Genomic DNA, 21861 nt, shown 5'->3' on the forward strand with positions numbered 1-21861 from the left:
TGTAGCACTGGCTGCCCAAGTTTATCTGATCTCACATTTTGTTTAAAAAAAAATCCACTAAAGCAGAACCTACTGCATATTTTACTGTGTAGTCTGGAAAGGGAAACTAGGGAAATCTCTCTGGCAGATATGGGGATTATGCTTTAAGTGTTTTAAAAACCTATTATTATTATTATTGTGGATGCTTATATATGTATGCATAAAAGGGGAGGAGGCATATGCCACCACAGTGCACATGCAGAGATCAAAGGACAACTCTATGTAATAGTTCTCTCCTTACACCTTTGAGTGGGTTCCACAGATCAAACTCTGGTCACTGGGTCAAACACTGGTCATCTGAGGGACCTTTACCTAATGAGCTGTATCCACAGAAATGGAAAAGGTTGAATTACATGTGTAAATGATGCAATATAAAATAAATTGGGCAGCAGTGTAGTGTATTATGGGATGCAAGAATACATGGTAATGCTTAATGCAAGAACAGGCTTTGGAATCAGAGACCTTGATTTACATCTTGATTTTGTTCAACTTCTTGATTACTTAGCTTGAGCTTGTGTTATCTAACCTGGCAAAATCTTTCAATGATTCTTAATATCACAGAAAGAGAGAGAGAGAGAGAGAGAGAGAGAGAGAGAGAGAGAGAGAGAGGGAGGGAGGGAGGGAGGGAGGGAGGGAGGGAGGGAGGGAGGGAGGGAGGGAGGGAGGGAGGGACGGAGGGACGGAGGGACGGAGGGACGGAGGGAGGGGGAGAGGGAGGGGGAGAGAGAGGGAGAGAGACAGAGAGACAGAGAGAGTGATTGAAGCTCAAACTTAGGGCCTCATGCACACTTAGGAAGGCGCTCTACAAGTGAATTATAACCCCAGTTCTTTGTCTCCAAGCTTATATACCCAAAATGAGACTATCCCATCAAATAATCAAGCAGGTTAAATTATATATAATCTATAGTTTATTTGCATAATGTCTAGCACATAATAAGGACTTCAAAAATGAAAGCCAATATTAGAAGGAAAAATTACAAATGAAATTAATTTCTTTAATTTTTGGTTTCTCTGTATTGTTTTGGAGTCTGTCCTGGAACTCGCTCAGTAGACCAGGCTGGCCTCGAACTCACAGAGATCTGCCTGCCTTCTGCCTCCCGGGTGCTGGGATTAAAAGTGTGCACCACCAACACCCAGCTGAAATTAATTTCTTTATTACTGATGTGCAAAGAAATTGGGATGCTCAGACAAAAGTAAAATTAAATAGTCTCCAGGGCCAGGGATATAACTTTCTAGCAAAGCACAACCCTAACAGGCAAAGGTCCCAAGTCTGATCCCTGGAACCACAAAACAGACACTAACAGACCAGTTAACACAAAGAATATTTTTAAAGTTCTTGCTCTTAGAATTGAAAATATAACTCTAAAACATTAAGACACAGTCAGAAAGCATAAGATTTCAGTCTTTTTAAAGACAAAATGATGGTTTTAAATCCTTACTATTACTAACGGTAGATTGTGGTTTATCTTGTAAATAAAATATCATTGGATCATCAAAATGCACTGTACAAAACTCAAAGGATTAATAAAATATTCAACATTCATCACATCTAATCACAAAAGTTTAATATATGATGCCATGCAATATATATTTTAAACATATACAAGAACTTTACATTATAACGAAACTTAGTTGCTAAGCACAAATTCTTGGGAAATGAACACATATTTAATTTGGTGATTATCATACACAAAGATGCCAGAGAAGCTACCAACAGCATACACCAACAAGTGGCTCTGTGTAAAAGCACTTATTGCACAAGCCCAACAACCTAAGTTCCAGCCCCAGATGTCCTCTGATCTTCAGATGCACATTTTGCCATATGCACACACATTTACATCATGCAGATACACAAACAAATGTGTGCACACACGCACACAATACTAAGTTTTCAAAGAAAAATACCAGGAGTCAGTTTAAGGTTTTCCATCCATTCATAAATTATTTTTGCTACTTGACACACACACACCCCAATTGATTCAAGTAGAAGAGGGGCGGTCAAGAATTAGGAAGAGCCGGGCGGTGGTGGTGCACGCCTTTAATCCCAGCACTCGGGAGGCAGAGGCAGGCGGATCTCTGTGAGTTCGAGGCCAGGCTGGACCGACAACCTCCAAAACAATACAGAGAAACCCTGTCTTGTAAAACCAAAAAAAAAAAAAAAAAAAAGAATTAGGAAGAATGTGGAGATGTTGGCGGCAAGAGCAGAAGAACGGATGAACATGATCAAAACATAGCATACGTGAACATAAATACTGCATGAATCCCATCAATTCGTATAAATATACATATCAATTTTTGAAAGACAATGGATGGAATGTTACATGATTTGTGATGATTCCAAAACAACAACAAAAAATACCTTACAAATGAAGAAAACTACTGAAACGATAGTGGCAAAAAGGCCTGTCTTTCCCCTCCTGAAAAATGTTTCTTCTTTGGTATATTCAGTTTCAAAGAAAAATGTAGTAAGTAGCGTGAAATATTTACCTTTTTTAAAACTAGCACATGAGGAGTTGAGGCAGGAGGATTGCTGTGAAGTTCAAGGACAGTCTGGTCCCATAGTGAGTTTGAGATAAGCCCAGGTGATAAAGTGAGAGCTGCCTCAAAAACAAACACAAGAGCTTTAACTATGAAACTTGGCTGTAGTAGAACAAATACAGCTGTATGCTAAGTGGTGACATTTTGGTAAATGAGAGATCACTATTTGACAATGGTCCTGCAAGATTCTACCACTTGGTAAGTTGTATTAGTTTAAGTAAGTACATTTGTTGACGTTTATCCTAAAGATATATTTATCAGAACATATTCTGTAAGACATAACTGCTAAAGCTGGGCGGTGGTGGCGCACGCCTTTAATCCCAGCACTCGGGAGGCAGAGGCAGGCGGATCTCTGTGAGTTTGAGGCCGGGCTAGACCGACAGCCTCCAAAATAACCCTGTCTCGTAAAAACAAAAAACAAAAAAAAAAACAAACAACAACAAAAAAAAAAAGGCATAACTGCTAGGTCATCATCCTGCTTAGCTATGAGAAAAAAATGTTTTTTTTTTTAATTTTATTTTCCAGTTTAAATTTAGATAAGAAACAAGGTTGCTTCACAAGTCAGTTCCAGGTCCCTCTCCCATTCCCTCCCTTCCTCCCGTGCCCCCCCCCCCCGTTATCCCCTCATTTCTCCAGGGAGGGTGAGGCCCTCCATGGGGGTGTGCATAGTGTGTCATTTCATATAGGGCAGGGCCTAGACCCTTCCCCAAGAGTTCAGGGTGAGAGTGCACCTCACATTGTTCTATGGGAGTCCAAAGTCCGTGTGTATACTCGGGATGGGTACTGATCTGCTGCCCAAGGCTCAATAGAATCCCTAGGCCTCTTCACTGACACCCAGATTCAGGGGGTCTTGATCAGTCCCATGCTGGATTCCCAGGCTGATGCCTGGGATTCAAGAGTTAACCTTTGTCTGGTCAGCTGTTTCTGGGGGTTAAACCAGCCCAGTCTTAATCCCTTTGATCATCAGTCCTCCCTCTCTGATACTGGCTTTCTTGAGTTCAGCTCAGTACTTAACCAGCCAGTAAATGAAGTTTCTGTTTCCCAGACTCTCTGGCCATAGGATTGTAGGCTGGCACTCCCCAGATCTATGTCTAAAATCCATATATGAGAGAGTACATGCCATGTTTCTCTTTTTGTGACTGGGTTACCTCACTCAGGATGGTTTCTTCTAGTGTCATCCATTTGCCTGCGAATCTCATGATTCCATTATTTTTTTCTGCTGAATAGTACTCCATTGTGTAGATGTACCACATTTTCTCTATCCACTCTTCAGGTGAGGGACATCTAGGTTGCTTCCACGTTCTGGCAATTACAAATAAAGCTGCTATGAACATAGTGGAACAGACATCTTTGTTGTATGAATGGGCATCTTTTGGATATATGCCTAAGAGTGGAGTTGCTGGGTCTTGTGGTAGGTTTATTCCCATTTTTCTGAGGAATCTCCACACTGATTTCCAAAGTGGCTGAACCAGTTGGCACTCCCACCAGCAATGGAGGAGTGTCCCCCTTTCACCACATCCTCTCCAGCATAAATTGTCATTGGTGTTTTTGATTTTAGCCATTCTGACAGGGGTGAGATGGTATCTGAGAGTTGTTTTGATTTGCATTTCCCGGATGGCTAAGGATGTTGAGCACTTTCTCAAGTGCCTCTCAGCCATTTTAGACTCCTCTATTGAAAACTCTCTATTTAGTTCTGCAGCCCACTTTTTAATAGGGTCCTTTGGTGTTTTGGAGACTTGCTTCTTGAGTTCTTTGTAAATTTTGGAGATCAACCCTCTGTCAGATGTGGAATTAGTGAATATTTTTCCCATTCTGTGGGCTGCCTTTTTGTCTTGCTGACTGTGTCCTTTGCCTTACAGAAGCTTCTCAGTTTCAGTAGGTCCCATTTATTAATTGTTGATCTTACTGCCTGTGCTACTGGTGTTATGTTCAGGAAGCTGTCTCCTGTACCAATTCGTTCAAGGGTACCACCCACTTTCTCTTCTAAGAGGTTCAGTGTGGCTGGATTTATGTTGAGGTCTTTGATCCATTTGGACTTAAGTTTTGTGCATGGCGATAGACATGGGTCGATCTGCATTCTTCTACATGCCAGTCTCCAATTATGCCAGCACCATTTGTTGAAGATGCTTTCTTTATTCCATTGTATATTTTTAGCTTCTTTGTCAAAGATCAGATGTTCGTACGTGTGTGGGTTAATACCCGGATTTTCAATTCGATTCCATTGGTCTACCTGTCTATTTTTGTGCCAATACCAAGCTGTTTTCAGGACTATAGCTCTATAATAGAGCTTGAGGTCAGGGATGGTGATGCCTCCGGACGTTGCCTTGTTGAACAGGGTTGTTTTGGCTATCCTGGGTCTTTTGTTTTTCCATACAAAATTGATTATTGTTCTTTCAAGGTCTGTGAAGAACTGTGCTGGGATTTTAATGGGGATTGCATTGAATCTGTAGATTGCTTTTGGCAGGATTGCCATTTTTACTACATTGATCCTACCTATCCAAGAGCATGGGAGGTCTTTCCATTTTCTGAGGGCTTCTTTAATTTCTTTCTTTAAAGATTCAAAGTTCTTACAATACAGGTCTTTCACTTGTTTGGTTAGCGTTACCCCAAGGTATTTTATGTTGTTTGTGGCAATTGTAAAGGGTGATGTTTCTCTGATTTCTCTTTCAGCCCTTTTATCATCTGTATATAGTAGGGCTACTGATTTTCTTGAGTTGATCTTGTAGCCTGCCACTTTGCTGAAGGTGTTAATCAGCTGTAAGAGTTCCCTGGTAGAGTTCTTTGGGTCATTGATGTAAACTATCATATCGTCTGCAAACAGTGAAAGTTTGACCTCTTCCTTCCCAATTTGTATCCCCTTGATCCCCCTTTGTTGTCGTATGGCAATAGCTAGAACTTCAAGTACCATGTTGAAAAGGTATGGAGAGAGTGGACAGCCTTGTTTTGTTCCTGATTTTAGAGGAATTGCGTTGAGTTTCTGTCCATTTAGTTTGATGTTGGCTGTTGGTTTACTGTATATAGCTTTTATTATGTTTAAGTATGTCCCTGTTATCCCAGATCTCTCCAAGACCTTTATCATGAAGGGGTGTTGGATTTTGTCAAAGGCTTTTTAAGCATCTAGTGAGATGATCATGTGATTTTTGTTTTTCAGCTTGTTTATATGGTGGATTACGTTGATGGATTTTCGTATGTTGAACCATCCCTGCATTCCTGGGATGAAACCTACTTGATCGTGGTGAATGATTGTTTTGATGTGTTCTTGGATCCGATTTGCCAGTATTTTATTGAGTATTTTTGCATCAATGTTCATGAGGGATATTGGTCTGAAGTTCTCTTTCTTAGTTGTATCTTTGTGTGGCTTGGGGATCAAGGTTATTGAAGCCTCATAGAAAGAGTTTGGCAAAGACCCTTCTGCTTCTATTGTGTGGAACACTTTGAGAAGAATTGGTATAAGCTGTTCTTTGAATTTCTGGTAGAATTCTGCACTGAGGCCATCTGGACCTGGGCTTTTTTTGGTTGGGAGACTTTTGATGACAGCTTCTATTTCCATAGGGGTTATAGGTCTATTTAAATTGCTTATCTGTTCTTGATTTAGTTTTGGCAATTGATAGCTGTCCAGGAAGTCATCCATTTCCTTTAAATTTTCGAATTTTGTGAAGTACAGGTTTTCAAAGTATGACCTAATGATTCTCTGGATTTCCTCAGAGTCTGTTGTTATGTCCCCCTTTTCATGTCTAATTTTGTTAATTTGCGTGTTCACTCTCTGCTGTTTGGTAAGTTTGGACAAAGGTTTGTCTATCTTGTTGATTTTCTCAAAGAACCAACTCTTCGTTGCGTTGATTCTTTGTATTGTTTTCCTGGTTTCTACTTTATTGATTTCAGCCCTCAATTTGATTATTTCCTGGCGTCTACTCCTCCTGGGGGAGTGTGCTTCTTTGTGTTCTAGAGCTTTCAGCTGTGATGTTAATTCTCTGGTATAACTGTTCTCCTGTTTCTTCATGTGAGCATTTAGCGCTATGAACTTCCCCGTAGCACTGCTTTCAAAGTGTCCCATAGGTTTGGGTATGTTGTGTCTTCATTCTCATTGAATTCGAGGAAGTCTTTAATTTCTTTTTTTATTTCCTCTTTGACCCAGGGATGGTGCAGTTGAGCATTATTCAATTTCCATGAGTTTGTAGGTTTTCTGCAATTTGTGTTGTTGTTGAATTCTAATTTTAAAGCATGGTGGTCTGATAAGATGCATGGAGTTATTCCAATTTTTTTGTAGCTGCTGAGGTTTGATATGTTGCCAAGTATGTGGTCGATTTTTGAGAAGGTTCCATGTGGTGGTGAGAAGAAGGTATATTCTTTTTTATGTGGATGAAATGTTCTATAGATATCTGTTAATCCCAGTTGGGTCATTACTTCTATTAGCCCTTTTGCTTCTTTGTTGAGTTTCTGTTTGGTATTCCTGTCTAGTGGTGAGAGTGGTGTGTTGAAATCTCCCACTATAACTGTGTGGGGCTTTAGATGAGATTTAAGTTCTAATAATGTTTCTTTAACGAATGTGGATGCCTTTGTATTTGGGGCATAGATGTTCAGGATAGACACTTCATCTTGGTGGGTTTCACCTGTGATGAGTATGTAATGACCTCCTTCATCTCTTTTGATTGATTTTATTTTAAAGTCTAGTTTGTTAGATATTAGGATTGCTACCCCGGCTTGTTTCTTGGGTCCATTCGATTGAAAAATTTTTTCCCAACCATTAATTCTCAGGTAATGTCTGTCTTTAAGGGTGAGGTGTGTTTCCTGTATGCAGCAGAAGGAAGGGTTCTGTCTTCGAATCCAATCTGCTAGTCTGTGTCTTTTTATGGGTGAGTTAAGGCCATTAATATTGAGGGATATTAATGACCAATGATTGCTCATCCTTCTTCGATTTGCGATGGTTGTTGTTGGTGGAATTATGTGTGGAGTTTCACCCCTTTGTTCTTTTGGCTGTTGGTAGAGAGAGATTCTCTAATGCTTATGTTTTTCTGGTTGTAGTTAGCTTCCTTGGGTTGGAGTTTTCCTTCCAAAATTTTCTGTAGGGCTGGGTTAGTGGACACATATTGCTTGAATCTAGTTTTGTCATGGAATATCTTGTTTTCTCCGTCTATAGTGATTGAGAGCTTTGCCGGGTATAGTAGTCTGGGCTGGCATCCGTGGTCTCTTAGTGTAGGTAGAATATCTATCCAGGACCTTCTGGCTTTCAGCGTTTCCATGGAGAAATCAGGTGTAATTCTGATAGGTCTGCCTTTATATGTTACTTGACCTTTTTCCTTAGCTGCTCTTAATATTCTTTCTTTATTCTGTATGTTTGGGGTCTTGATTATTATGTGGCGAGGGGATTTTTTTGTGGTCCACTCTATTTGGTGTTCTGTAGGCTTCTTGTACCTTCATTGGCATGTCTTTCTTAAGGTTGGGAAAGTTTTCTTCTATGATTTTGTTGAATATGCCTTCTGCCCCTTTGAGCTGGATTTCTTCTCCTTCTTCTATACCTATTATTCTTAGGTTTGGTCTTTTCATGGTGTCCCATATTTCCTGGATGTTTTGTGTTAAGGATTTGTTGGATTTAAGGTTTTCTTTGGTTGATAAATCCATTTCTCCTAGCGTATCTTCAACACTTGAGATTCTCTCTTCCATCTCTTCTATTCTGTTGGTAATGCTTGTATTGGTAGTGCCTGTCTGTTTGTCCAGCTTTTCTATTTTCTGCCTTTCTTCAGATTGTGTTTTTTTTAATGACTCTATTTCAGTTTTCAACCCTTGCAGTGTTTGCATTGCTTCTTGCAATTTTCTGTTTATCTGTTCGTCCGTTTGTTGCCTTTTATGAATTTTTTGGTTTGTTCTTTCTTCCATTTCTTGCATTTTTTGGTTTGTTTTTTGTTCCATTTCTCGCATTTTGTGCTTTGTTTCTTCTTCCATTTCCTCCCTCTTTTGGTTTGTTTCTTCTTCCATTTTTTTCATTTTTTGCTTTGTTTTTTCTACCATTTCTTGCATTTTTTGCTTTGTTTCTTCTTCCATTTCCTGCCTTTTTTGGTATGATTCTTCTTCCAATTCTTGCATTTTTTGCTTTGTTTTTTCTTCCATTTCTTGCATTTTTTGCTTCATCTCTTCTTCCATTTTCTGCCTTTTTTGGTTTGTTTTTTCTTCCAATTCTTACATTTTTTGGGTTGTTTTTTCTTCCATTTCTTTGAGGGATTTTCCAATATCCTCTTTTAGGGCCTCTATCATTTTCATGAAAGTGCTTTTAAGGTCGTTCTCTTCTGCTTCATCCGCATTGGAATGTTGGGGTCTTGCTGGTGTGGAGTCTCTAGAATCTGGCGGTGTCATATTTGTTTTTCTGTTGCTGACTGTGTTTTTGTATTGTCTCTTTCCCATCTCTTCTTCTAGTGGGTGCAGAAAGAGCTCCTTACTGGTCTGGGGACCAGAGTTCCCTTTTGGTGGGTGCTAGCAAGTCCAATAATCTGGTGGTTCTTCTATTCCTTGTCCGAATGCTGGTCCCGTGGGTGGAGAAGAAGAACAGGAATCTGGGGCGCTTATCCTCTTACCTGGTCCCCTGGACCCTATGCTGGGTCCTGTTGTACTTGATCCAGAACAGCTACTCCCCTGGTCTCCCTGGGTCCTCTGGTTTCCTGGTCTCGTTGGTGGGAGAGAAGACCTGGGGTCTGGGTGCTTGGCTCCCGCCGGGATTGGGAGCTCTGTGCAGGTCCCAGGCGATCTGCAGGCACTGGAGCACAGGCCGGGAAGCCGGCCTGTTTACCTGATGCTGCTGGAAGAACCGCCGCTTCCCTGGACTCCCAGCCTCATCTCCTTTCCTGGTCTCGTTGGTGGGAGCGAAGATCCGGAGTCTGGGGTGCTTGGTTCCCGCCGGGATTGGGAGCTCTGTGCAGGTCCCAGGCGATCTGCAGGCACTGGAGCACAGGCCGGGAAGCCGGCCTGTTTACCTGATGCTGCTGGAAGAACCGCTGCTTCCCTGGACTCCCAGCCTCCTCTCCTTTCCTGGTCTCGTTGGTGGGAGCGAAGATCCGGAGTCTGGGGTGCTTGGCTCCCGCCGGGATTGGGAGCTCTGTGCAGGTCCCAGGAGATCTGCAGGCACTGGAGCACAGGCAGGGAAGCCGGCCTGATTTACCTGATGCTGCTGGAAGAACCGCCGCTTCCCTGGACTCTGGATATTACCTTCTGATGGGGGATATCCTGTGTGTATGTTGTCTTTCAGTTAATTGAATAAAGCAGTCTTTGCCAATAGGGAAGCAAGATAGGTGGGTCTAGGAGTCGACAAGGATTCATGTTGTGGCTTTCAGATAACTGAAGGTCTCAGCTCAGCTCCCTGCAGTGGCAATGGCTCCACAGCACACAAACCACTGGCTCCTCTTCACAGCCCTGCCTGAATGCTGGTGACCAGAAGAGCCCTGCACAACTTCTGACTCAAAATGTATTTTTTTTAAAAGACACTGTTCATACTAGACTTAGTCATATAATGAAAAAAAGTCCATTTTGACAAATTTCAGGTAGGTACATCCTAAAGATTCTTGATATGTGCAATCTGAACTCATTTTTGGCAGGTGGGGGGTGGCTTCAAGACAGTGTTCTCTGTGTAACCTTGGCTGACCCAGAACTTGCTCTATAAACTGGGCTGGCCTAGAATCCACCTGCCTCTGCCTCCTAGTGCCGGGATGTGGTGATATTTTGTTTATGCTATAATAAGTAAAGTTTGCATTGCCACATCAAATCCAGTAGATTCTGTGTGACAATTTCCACAGACTGAGATGATAACTTCAAAAAGAAGGAGGTCTCCTGGAAATGGTTGTGGAACTCTTGGCGGGAGAAAAATATTGAGCCGTAGTTCTCATGGCAATCTCTGTTCTTCTATTCTCTTCTAATATTAACGAAATGTTCCTGAAAGCCTATGCTGACATTTTAAACAAAAGAAATAAATGAGAGCCGGGCGTTGGTGGCGCACGCCTTTAATCCCAGCACTCGGGAGGCAGAGGCAGGCGGATCTCTGTGAGTTCGAGGCCAGCCTGGTCTACAAAGTGAGTTCCAGGACAGCCTCCAAAGCTACAGAGAAACCCTGTCTCGAAAAACAAAAACAAAAAAACACAAAAACAAAAACAAAAGAAATAAATGAGAAACCATGACCTCATCTCCAGGAAAACCAGTGCTTTTTTAATCATTCACGTCATTCATATAAGTAAATAGTAATAGTATTAATAAAAACTCTCCCAACAATAAAATTTCATATGGCTGTACATGTGTGATCGAGAGTGGTTTTAATGTTTGGCAAAGAAAGCTTTTTTGATTAGAAAAAGTTAAAATCGCTCTAATTCAAAGACTCACAAGAACTAGGCAATAGATATCAAACAATTGTGGCTAGGTAACAGATGTCAAACAATAACTAACTATAAAAATTTATTAACCTGATCTTAGAAATAGGTGGTTAGCTATGGTTAGCCTTGAATGATTTTTTGATTTATCATTTTATTAGCCTTGGAAAAATTGTGTGTTACAATGCCTAGTAACGATGATGTCATTTGTCTGCTTCACTGAACACAAACTCTGAGAAGGTATGCTTTATTCTGGATAAAAAGCCTTGCAAGAAAGCCACAAAATATTTAAAAGACAGGAGAGGTATTCTGACTAATCACAATTCAGTTTTGACAACTTTTGAAATTCTTGTCATTACATACTTTATTAAATGTATTTTCTGTTCTACTTGAGTATATTATTATTATAAAGTAAGTAATGAAGTAACATAAAAACCTTCAAAGATATGCCTTTGTAACAGTGAGAAAAGCAAGAATCCTTACTGAGGAATAATATCAAAATCAACCCAGTGTTTTCAACTAGGAAGTACAAGAATTAATAGACAGATATAAGAATCTATGGCATAGTTTCACTTCCAGCTTCTCTCAAAACGTTTTGGTAATATCTTAAACTCATGGGCATGCAATGTGAAGCACAGAAACATTAACTTCCGTGAAATCTCTCACACTGCTGTAGCAAGCATAAACTGGAAAACAGTAACAACAGTGAAAAAGCAAACTGGCAATATGTACCATGAGCCTTAACAACGTTCCTACTATTGTTCTGGTTTTCTATATTTTCTAAATAGTTTTAACTTTTTAATACAAAGTCTCCTAATTTTAAAAACATACAGGTTTAGTCTACAACCCATGACTAGGAATTCTACAAGAAATAGAATTCCATTTGTAAAACTTCAAAAATTTAGGCTGGGAAGATGACTCAGTGAATACAAGTGCTTGCCACTCAGCATGAGGACCTTGAGTTTGTACATTCTAGACAAATAGCCTAATCAAGAAATCAGAAGTAACCCAAGACTTTAAATGGTTTCGAGTATATGTATCAAATGTCTAAAGGAAAATAAAGAATTTCCTAAACTGAAATATCATACAAAAAAGATTCACATGAATTTTATTACCTTCAGACAATTATACACAGTGTAATTCTAGTTTCAATCAAGACAAAACCTGTCCCCATATAGACAGTGAGTAGCTTTAACAGGTTCTTCTGAGATTGGAGGATTTAGTATCTGTCCAGTTCCTAGACCAGACGAGGGTGTATGACTACTGATGCTGCTGCCCTCTGCCTAGCCTAGATTGGGTTAAGTGAGAGCGTGAGAGGCAGAGTGCCCGCTGATAATTACATACTCCGAGAGGACAGCCTTAGTTGGAGTCCTGTTTCTGTCTCTCACTGGCTTTGTGATCTTGAACAGAGTATAAACCTTTCTCACCTCTAAAGTGGGGTGAGTATACATATACTAATACAGTCTAGTTTTTTAATGATAAATAGAACAGTTTACCAGGTAAAACTTGGCGATGTACTAAAATGCAAACACAAATTAACAGTAAAAATTTTGGTAATGACATGCTAAGATCTGAATAAAAACAAACCTTTCTTACTTGTCTGTTTGTTTTTTTCCCAGATAGATTCTCACTATGTAGCTCTGGTTGTCCTAGAACTCACTACATAGATGAGGCTAGCCTCAAACTCCCAGAGATCCACCTGCCTTTGCCTCCTAAGCACTGAGATCAAAGGCATGCACCACTATGCCCAACTAACATAATAACATTTTAAAAAGTCATAAACAATGCCAGTAAGATGGCTCAGGAGGATAAAGCATTGCTGCCAAGCCTGACAACCTGAGTTTAATCTTTAAGTCCTACATGCTAGAAGAACAGAACCAACTCCCACAAGTTGTCCTCTGACCTCCACATTTCCTGCTGTGGCTCATGTTCCCACACATAAGTAACTAGGCAAACAAACAAATGTTCAGAAATATAAAAAAAATTAATAAAGTACCTTGCAATTCTGTAGAAGTCGTATGAGATGTTCAAAGCAATTACTGTTAAGAAAAATGGCCTGAAGAACAGGCCTGTCTGCGCAGTCTAACATGGCTGTAATGGTATCTATAAATTAAAAACAAATTCACCCATGTAAAAGTGAAAATTTGGAATAAAATATCATCATCATTTTAAAGTTAGGCTTTTTTTCAGTTGACAGAACAGATGTAAATTAATTGGAAATAATATAGATGTGAAACAGAAAACAAAAGTTGTAATTAAGAAAAGTGAACATTTTCATATAATTCAAGCTAGTTTAAATTTTACATAAGACTGGCAAATATTTTTCAGTAACTTGCTCAGTTGTTCTTTCATAAGGCTCATCTTGTGTCTGATTTGCTATTAATAAGCTGTATCTGTTTATGATATATAGTAGTCATGTCTAAACACTGTTGATGGGGGATATCCTTCTGTATGCTGTGAATATATGTTTCTCTTATTTGTTGATGAATAAAACTGTTTCATCCGATGGACAAGCAGGATTTGTCCAGGCAGGAAATCTAAACAGGGACAGAGAAAAATAGTAGGTGGAGTCAGGGAAATGCCATATAGCTACCAAGGAAGCAAGGGGACCAGGCATCACCCGTAAGCCAAGACTATGTGGAGATACACAGATTAATAGAAATGGGTTAACAATTAAGAGAGTGCTAGTCAATAAGAAGCCTGAGCAATAGATAAACAGTTTATAATTAGTATAAGCCTCTGTGTGTTTATTTGGGATTGAATGACTGAGAGGCCAGGAGGGACAACAACTTCCATCCACACATGCACATATGAATGTATATGCCAAATCATTACTAGTTCTTGTATCTGGATGTGAGATATAATTTCTTTTCCCCTTTGGTTTTTTGAGACAAGGTTCTCTGTGTAACTGCCCTGGCTGTCTTGGAACTCACTTTGTCCATCAGGCTGGCCTCAAACTCACAGAGCTCTTCCTGCCTCTGCTTTCCAAGTATTAGGATTAAAGGCACCCAGCCAAGATGTAAAAACTTTTACTCTCTGTTTTTCTTACTAAGTTTCCTAGTTTAGCTGTAATGACAATATCTATCTCTGTAATAAGTACAGTTCTTTAACAATTTAACACAGGGAACACAACAAGAATCATATAAAGAATTATTACAATTCACAACATAGTAAATTGTCATTGAAGGCTTCATCAATGAAACTTTAAAATCCAGTGTGCAAGATGGTCATCAGACACTTGAGAAATCTGATGAAAAAAGGCAGGCTGTGGTTCTGTATCTTATCTGGTGCTCTATTTCACACAACAAAAATTACTAAGGTAAAGAGAAATGACATTTCTTTTTGTATTAAGTGATACATATATATGTATATACATACATATATAGTAGTTATTGTCATTTCCAAATATTCATGCTTATATATAAAACTAAAAGGGATTTAGATGAGCAATAAAAAATAAGCAATGACCAATTGGCATATTTCATTTAGATCCTAGAGTCTGGAATGCACTTGCAATATCACTAGTTTTTGGCACGCATTATTTTCCTTTCAGGATCACAAAGCTAATGATTCACAGAGGATGGGCCTGTAGTGTAGAGTCTTTGACTTCCCATGCCAGTTCTGCTCAATAGGGGCTGAGAGACTTTGGAAACATTTACTGAGTATCTGACTCCCTGTACATTCATCCTTTAGAAGGGAATAATGAGTGTGACTCAATTATTGTTTAAGTAATAGGTGGAAAGTATGTACTACACTAATACACTGTAACCAAAACAAAAATGAATTACTATCATTTTGAATAGAAAAAAGAAATTATATGAACTGATTAGGGAATTTGCAAAGCAAAGAGACAAGATTTACTTGCACAGAGATACAAAACAACCAACACAAAGAGAAGAAAAAGAAACAAAGACAAGAGGGTCCTCAATGACAACTAAGTGTTCTGTTTTAAATAATATAAGTGCTAGAAAGGCACTTATCAATTTAATTTTCATCATAAGTAAAAGAGTATACCTTCAAAAACTTACTCTTCCTGGCAATTTTAGTCATAACTTTTTTTAAAGCACAGATACTTTAATGGATTAGACTTTCAAAAGACAATAGACACATTTCTCCTTGATAAAGTAAAAATGTAAACAAACCAATTCCTTACCAATTATTTGGAGGTCAAAAGACTAAATATTCATTACCTGAACTAAACAGCCAATACTTTTGATAAAATAGACCTGTATTTCAAAAGAAAGTGAGAATAAAAAAGGAAAAATGAACTGAGGGAAAACTTTATTGAATACTTACTGAGCATCTTGATCTGCAGAGCTATGAACTGGCTTTCCCACCGCCTGGACCTCCTCTGTTTAGGTAAAGCTGAGTGATCTGAATTGAGCAATTTAAAATAGTTCTCCAGTATGGTACTGGTTTCCACCTGACGCTGGTCAGAGCTGCTAGTAAGAAGAATATGTACCACTTGTGTGAGGCATTTCAGAGTTAGTTCTCTCTTCCTACCCACTTCCTCAGGATCTCCTTCCTCCCATGAATCACAATCAGACAAAACTCGCATGAGAACTTCCATGGTAGCTGGAGAAATTGCTTGCAAAGCATTCCTCTGAAACATTAAAGACAATAAAAGATAAAATGAAATCTAAAGGAGGTTTGACACGTTTGCAATAACAGAGAATTAGTGAACCTATGGGTAACTTTTTCTTTTAAATAAATTAACATAAAGTTATTAACAGATATACTCAATAGGCATTGCAAATATTACCCATATCTAAGTCTCATTTTTCTCACTATTAATCTGAAGCTCACTTTCCATCCTTTGCAGCTAAAAGTAATCATGTAAGATAGTTCTGCTCAAGAGAACAGAGGACAAAGACTATGAAAGGCTATTTCTATACAAATGAAAAGAAGTTTCTTTCTTTTCTTTTCCAGCCTGGAGAGCAGACACAATGCTTAGAACCACATCACATTAGAAAAAACAAATCCAAGAATTAAACTGTAGGCAGTGTACAGAAAGCAAAACAGGACACTAAAAGGTTCTTAGTCCATAAACATTTCTCAGTTTCTCTACCTACTGCCTGCATTTAAATTTCTTAATCAAGATTTTTTTAAACATCAGTTTCATTAAACCTCTCTTAGATTTTGTTATTTACAGTAAATCCATCCCAAATGACTTAGTTATATAAAATGACAGGCTGTGATTCTACAAATATTTCTGAAACTCCTTATATGAAGTGGTTGCTGTTGAATATAATGAAGCCAGGCCTGATGATGGTACAGGCCTATAATCCCTGCTACTTGGGGAGGTTAAGGCAAGAGGATCAAAAAGTTCAAACCCTGCTTGGACTACAAAGTGACTTTCAGACTAATATAGACAATTTAGTGAGATTGCCTCAAATTTAATTGTGAGAAAGGGGGTGGGAGTGCATACAGTTCAGTGCTAGAGCAATGTCTAGCACATGTGAAGCCCTAGGTTCACTGTCCAGTAATGCAGAATAAAAACAATATGAAATGAACATAATTGTGCAACAGTCTGTAGGTCACTCAGTCTTGCTATTACCAATAATAATATTAACAATAACTAACATTATGGAGGAAAGTACTGATGATAAACCCAGTATTCGATCTCCCCTAAAACCTTTACTAATAGAACTCATGATGTTTTCCTGGACACATGGTTACCAACAATGAAGATCATACTGCCTACTTCCCCTGCTGATAAGAAGGCCCCGGTATCATCTGGACACCTTTGGCCCTTTTACATCCTAATGCCTGAGTTTGGTAAATAAATCACAGGACTGAGCAGATGCAGGGATGCACATCTCTAATCCCAGCACCTGAGCGGCAGAGGCATGTACATCTGTCCTGCAAAGTGAGTTCCAAGACAGCTAGGGCTATATAGTGAAACCTGTATAAGAAGAGAAGGTAGAGGGAGGGAAGGAGTGAGGGAAAAGAAATCAGAGTGATCACCAGTTTCTCAATATCCCCTGAAAAGATAGTTTGCTCATGTCAGTATCTCCTTCATGACCCCATTTTTGTGCTTCAAATGCTGACATTATGGTGAAACACTATCAGCTACTAAGAAACTGACATTCAGAAGGAATCAAGAGTCCCTGAAGAGCCTAATTCCACCACGTTAACTCTGAACTGTTTACTACCTTTTTATTTTCTTTCTTTCCCGAAAAGTGCCAGGGACTGAACCCAGAGCTGTCACATGCTAAGTGCATCACTAAGCTACACCACCAACTCCACAACTAAAGTTTGTGATATAGAGACAAAAATAAACTAAATTAAGCTCAGATAATTTAATTATTGTACAGCAAATCATAAATACCATCCTAACTTCCTTCATTTTTACAAGAACAAGCCATTTTGTTCATTGTTTTACCTTGACTGTATGTCCTTTAGTCCTTAAATACCCTGTAAATGTCACTGTTTCCACATTATAAATAAATAAAGACAAATAATTGATCTGAGCTCAACCTCTGTGAGATGGATACATTTTAAAACTAGGTCATTCCCAATATCCTTGCACTCAACAAAACACAACAGGTTATCTTATGTGTATTCACAGATCTAAAAGACAAATATGTCAGTGAACAAGTCAAGCACAATGCTTTGTGAAAGACCCATTATCAGACTTTTTCCTTTTCTTTTCCTAATGGTAAGATCATTGCTATATCATCAAATATTCAACTCAACCAAAATTTCCTTATCCTGACCCAACACCCAGCAAGCAACCTTCTGACTTCAGTAAGTCTAACTGACTATAGCCTGATCACAAAGATTCTGAGTAGTTTTAGCACATAACATAATAAATCCATTCTCTGGTACTTATTTTCTTTTTCATGGTAACTGTTCGTAACCCATGAGTACTAAGTACATGTCCCTAGGTACTCAAAGATGAATGAGACCCAAATAGGCTCCCCATCACTCAACACCACCACTCCTGTTTTTTTGTTTTGTTTTGTTTTGTTTCCTTTTTTTTTTCATTTTTATCTGTCAATTCTTATTCACAACAATTTAAAAAAAGATGATGGAAATTGTAAGGCAGTGATCCAAAAGAAGAAAATTATCTAATACAGCAGAGTGATAAGGCAAACTTAAAACAGAAAGTAACATTGGGCAGTGGTGGTGCACACCTTTAACCCCATCAGAGGCAGGTGGATTCTGAGTTTGAGGCCAGCCTGGTCTATAGAGTGAGTACCAGGACAGCCAAGGCTATACAGAGAAACCCTGTCTCAGAAAAACAAACAAGCAACAGAAAGTAAGATCTAGAGCATTGTTCCTTTCATCTTAGGAAAACTGCTATCTTCCACCAGGATCAAAGTGCACAAACTCTACCAGGGAGTCTAAATAAAGACACTGGATTCTAAAAAGGATAAATAGGATAAATGAACTAGAGAAAGAAGTTTTAGAAGTAATCTAAAAGCAACCGGTATCAATATGCACTGGATATGAAGACTATTTAATAAGAAATATGAGAATATAGATAAAATGAAAAATAGGAAAGATAAGGAGAGAATTTCGGCAGTGGGAACCCCAATCTCAGGAGAGGTTTATACATACTAGAAAACACACTTGAATATACCTAGAATAGACACATTAATCAATCTCAGGATATATCTATGAACTAGAAAACACAACTGAATATATCTAAATTAAATACATTAATTAAAAGGGATCAGTCACATCAGCATAGAAGAACATGCCTGTAATCCCAACTGCTAAGAGAAGCAGGAGGATCCTATATTCAAGGCCAGCATAGGACTACATGGTTAGATCCTATCTTAAAATTCTTATCTGAAAAAGAAAAGGGATTAAACATGGGTATATCAAATAATCTGTTATTGCATTTACTTGAGATAAAACAGTATTCTTTCAAATCTCCAAATAAAACAGTCAAGTCAACCCAATATCCAGTTTCCCAGCTGGGCTTCCTGGTAGATTCTAAGGACTGTCACCTGCTATAAGATAATAATCTTCTTAAGATGAAAGATACATTAATGGATAAAGCACTTCCTGTTGCTATGCAATCAAAAGTTCTTGCTGGAAAGAGCCCTTGTGCAGGGCATTGGTGATATTCAGGAGGCAGAGGCAGGTGGATCTCTGTTAGTTTGAGGTTAGCTTGGTTAAATTCTAGACAGCCAGAGTTACACAGAGAAACACTGTCTTGAAAAACCAAGAAAAAAAAAGGTGGGGGACCTCAAATATTCTAAAAAATGAATGAAATGAAAAATGTTTTTATTTCCAGTAGTCTCTCTCTGAAATTTAATATTTCAAATTTCAACGTAAGCAACAAAATACAGCAATGTAAGTAATACTTGTGATTTTGATACCAATAAAAATTCTATGTACTTCATATATTACAGCTGTCACACGCAAGATCCTATTTAGTCTATCAAATGTAGGTTCTTCCTGTTATATATGCTGTTCTTTCAAACTCCTAGGCTCTAGGAATTCTCCTGTATCAACCTCCTGCACAGTTCTGACTGCAGCTTTATAGCACTGACTTTTTGCCTGACTCACTACTGTATCCTGTTGTTTTATGCATTATAAAAGGCCATAGTGGGGCTCTAGTATAGCTCAATAGCATGAGTGTTTGCCTCTATCATGCATGGGGCCATAAACTCAATCCCAGGACCACACAAAAGCACATATTACCATGTCACAGATTTGTTTTATTATCATTTCAGCAACTGAATTTTTAGGTCGTATATCTATTTTACTTTAGACATTTAAAAAAACATCGTAAGTGGCTTTACCATACTTCAAAGGGATATTTGACACAAAATGTACAAAAGGGTAAAGAACCTCTCATTTAAAATTCATGGTTTAAGAACGTATGTACAAAGCTTTATGAATTATTAGCTTGTTGGCAACATGTAATTACACTCAGGTTGCCAGAGATATATTTTTGTAACATATGCAGCTATATAGTTAGTAATTGCAGGTAGACAGAAGAATGGCTAAATTCATGACTTTGGAAATCAAACTGGCTAGAATTTTATTTCTTCATACCTCTAATAACACTGATTTCCTTTATACTTTAAAATAATAACTAGTAACTAAAAGCCAAAAGAAATAAGAACTTGTAATACCAAAACTCATCCAATCTATTCATCCAGTAATATTGTCAGTGTTAATGTTACTTAGGTTTTTATGGAAGATTTTAAGAAGTTTAGTTTTAAATGAGATATAAATTTAAAAGTTATCTGAAGCATCAAGTTATAAAAGACAGAATACATTAAGTAATCCATGAAGAGACGTTTGCGCTGTTAACTACTACTTATACATTAACTTTCAACACTGTCCTCACCTGCCCACCGGCTACAATGGCTCCAAAGAGATGCAATAAGCAACACTTAAGACTTTCCTTGAGATGTTCACTTTCCTGAAAACATTCTGTGAATATAATACACAAATAAACAAATAAATAAGATTTCTATTTCAGAACACAATTCATGTCTAAGGAATGCTTGAAAATAATACATGAAGAACTCGATGTGAAAAGATTAAAATCTGTCAAGAGGCAAGGCTGACAAATATTTGTCATGTCTCATTTACTTCTCAAAATATTCCATATAAGGACACCCTGTCCCATTATAAATAAGCTATCTGAAGTGATATGGCTACTAATTGACAGAACTAGAACTTAACCCAGTCCTAACTTAAATCACTTCTGAACAACTTACTCTTACTTGAGTGAATTACAAAATGAAAGAGTTAAATAAAAAGATTTCCTACATCTACCAAGGACCATGGTATATCCTAAAATTCTACCACATAATATGTCTTTTAGCATAGTAAAATATTTTACTATTTTTAAATGCTATAAATGCACAAGTCAAGGAAAAATTAAGGCAGGAAAACAAAACAAAAAATTAGGAAAAGTTTCCCTCTGACCTTTTCCTCAATTTGCCAACATACCTCTACCTTTAAAAAAATGTTTTTAAAGAAAAAAACAGCTGTACAATATATAGTCTTTCTCGGGAATTCAGAGAATATTGATTCTAGGACCCTCATCTCAAAACACAAAAAGCCATGGACGCTCAAGCCCCTGAGTAAAATGATGTAGAATTTGCTTGTAACCTATAACAATCCTCCAATATAAATTCAATACCTCTAAATTTTTTAGACTAGCTAAAAAAGATGTAAATAGTATGTAACTCACTCTAACACTGAACTGTTTAGGAGATGAAAACAAGAAAAAGTCTGTATATGTATGGATGCAATTTCTTTCCCACTCAATGTTTTCAAGCTACACTTAGCTGTATCTGCAGTTGTAGAGCTCAAGGATGTGGAAAGCTAACTGTACTGAACATATCTTTTAGTTTTTTAATACATTATGATATTACTATAAATTTAACAGATAATATGCCTTATTCATCTTTATCACACAAAAAAGCAGCATGATGAGCATTTCATTAACCAGTTCTCTACTAACAAACTGTTGTTTCCCCATCAATTTGGGGAGGGGTGTTACACTGTATGCACATATGTTATCTTCCCTGACTCTGCCCCTGAACACTGGAATTACAGACATGTGGTACTGTATGGGTCCTCATGTCTGCCCAGCCGTTATCTGTCCTTTCTTTTTATTTCCATAATAAATACAGTTTTGCCTCTATTACATATTTATTCAACAATATGATAGATATTCTAATTTATATATAATACTGCCAAATACACCTGTAAAATGTACTAACAGAAAATTTTATTTTAAAAAAATTAAGCCATTACAGCTATGTTGGAATAACTGGCATACACGTTTTCCTGTTTTAAACAGCATAAAAATGAACAAAATAGGTCCCAGAAAACTGTTATATATAGGAGAAGGTAAACACGTTGAACTCAATGATCAAATTTCTTCTAAGAGTTACTTTCAGAATCACTGCATAGAATCGGAGGACCCTAAATGACCAGGGCTGTTTACTGAATTCAG

At 38.1% G+C, this 21861-nt stretch overlaps 1 protein-coding gene across 2 annotated transcripts in view; it reads right to left on the reverse strand.

Annotated features, from left to right (window-relative positions):
• Positions 1 to 21861, reverse strand: part of Nbeal1 (neurobeachin like 1) — a 154772-nt gene that overhangs the window by 95621 nt on the left and 37290 nt on the right. For both annotated transcript variants that reach the window (XM_040753510.1, XM_040753509.1), the window contains exons 8-10: positions 20236 to 20321; positions 15216 to 15522; positions 12916 to 13022 (exon numbers count right to left, since the gene is read on the reverse strand). In XM_040753510.1, the coding sequence (XP_040609444.1) occupies positions 12916 to 13022; positions 15216 to 15522; positions 20236 to 20321 (500 nt within the window). The remainder of the gene's footprint in view (positions 1 to 12915; positions 13023 to 15215; positions 15523 to 20235; positions 20322 to 21861) is intronic.

This window comes from Mesocricetus auratus, unplaced genomic scaffold (assembly GCF_017639785.1).
Source record: "Mesocricetus auratus isolate SY011 unplaced genomic scaffold, BCM_Maur_2.0 Super-Scaffold_100010, whole genome shotgun sequence".
Lineage (NCBI taxonomy): Eukaryota > Metazoa > Chordata > Mammalia > Rodentia > Cricetidae > Mesocricetus > Mesocricetus auratus.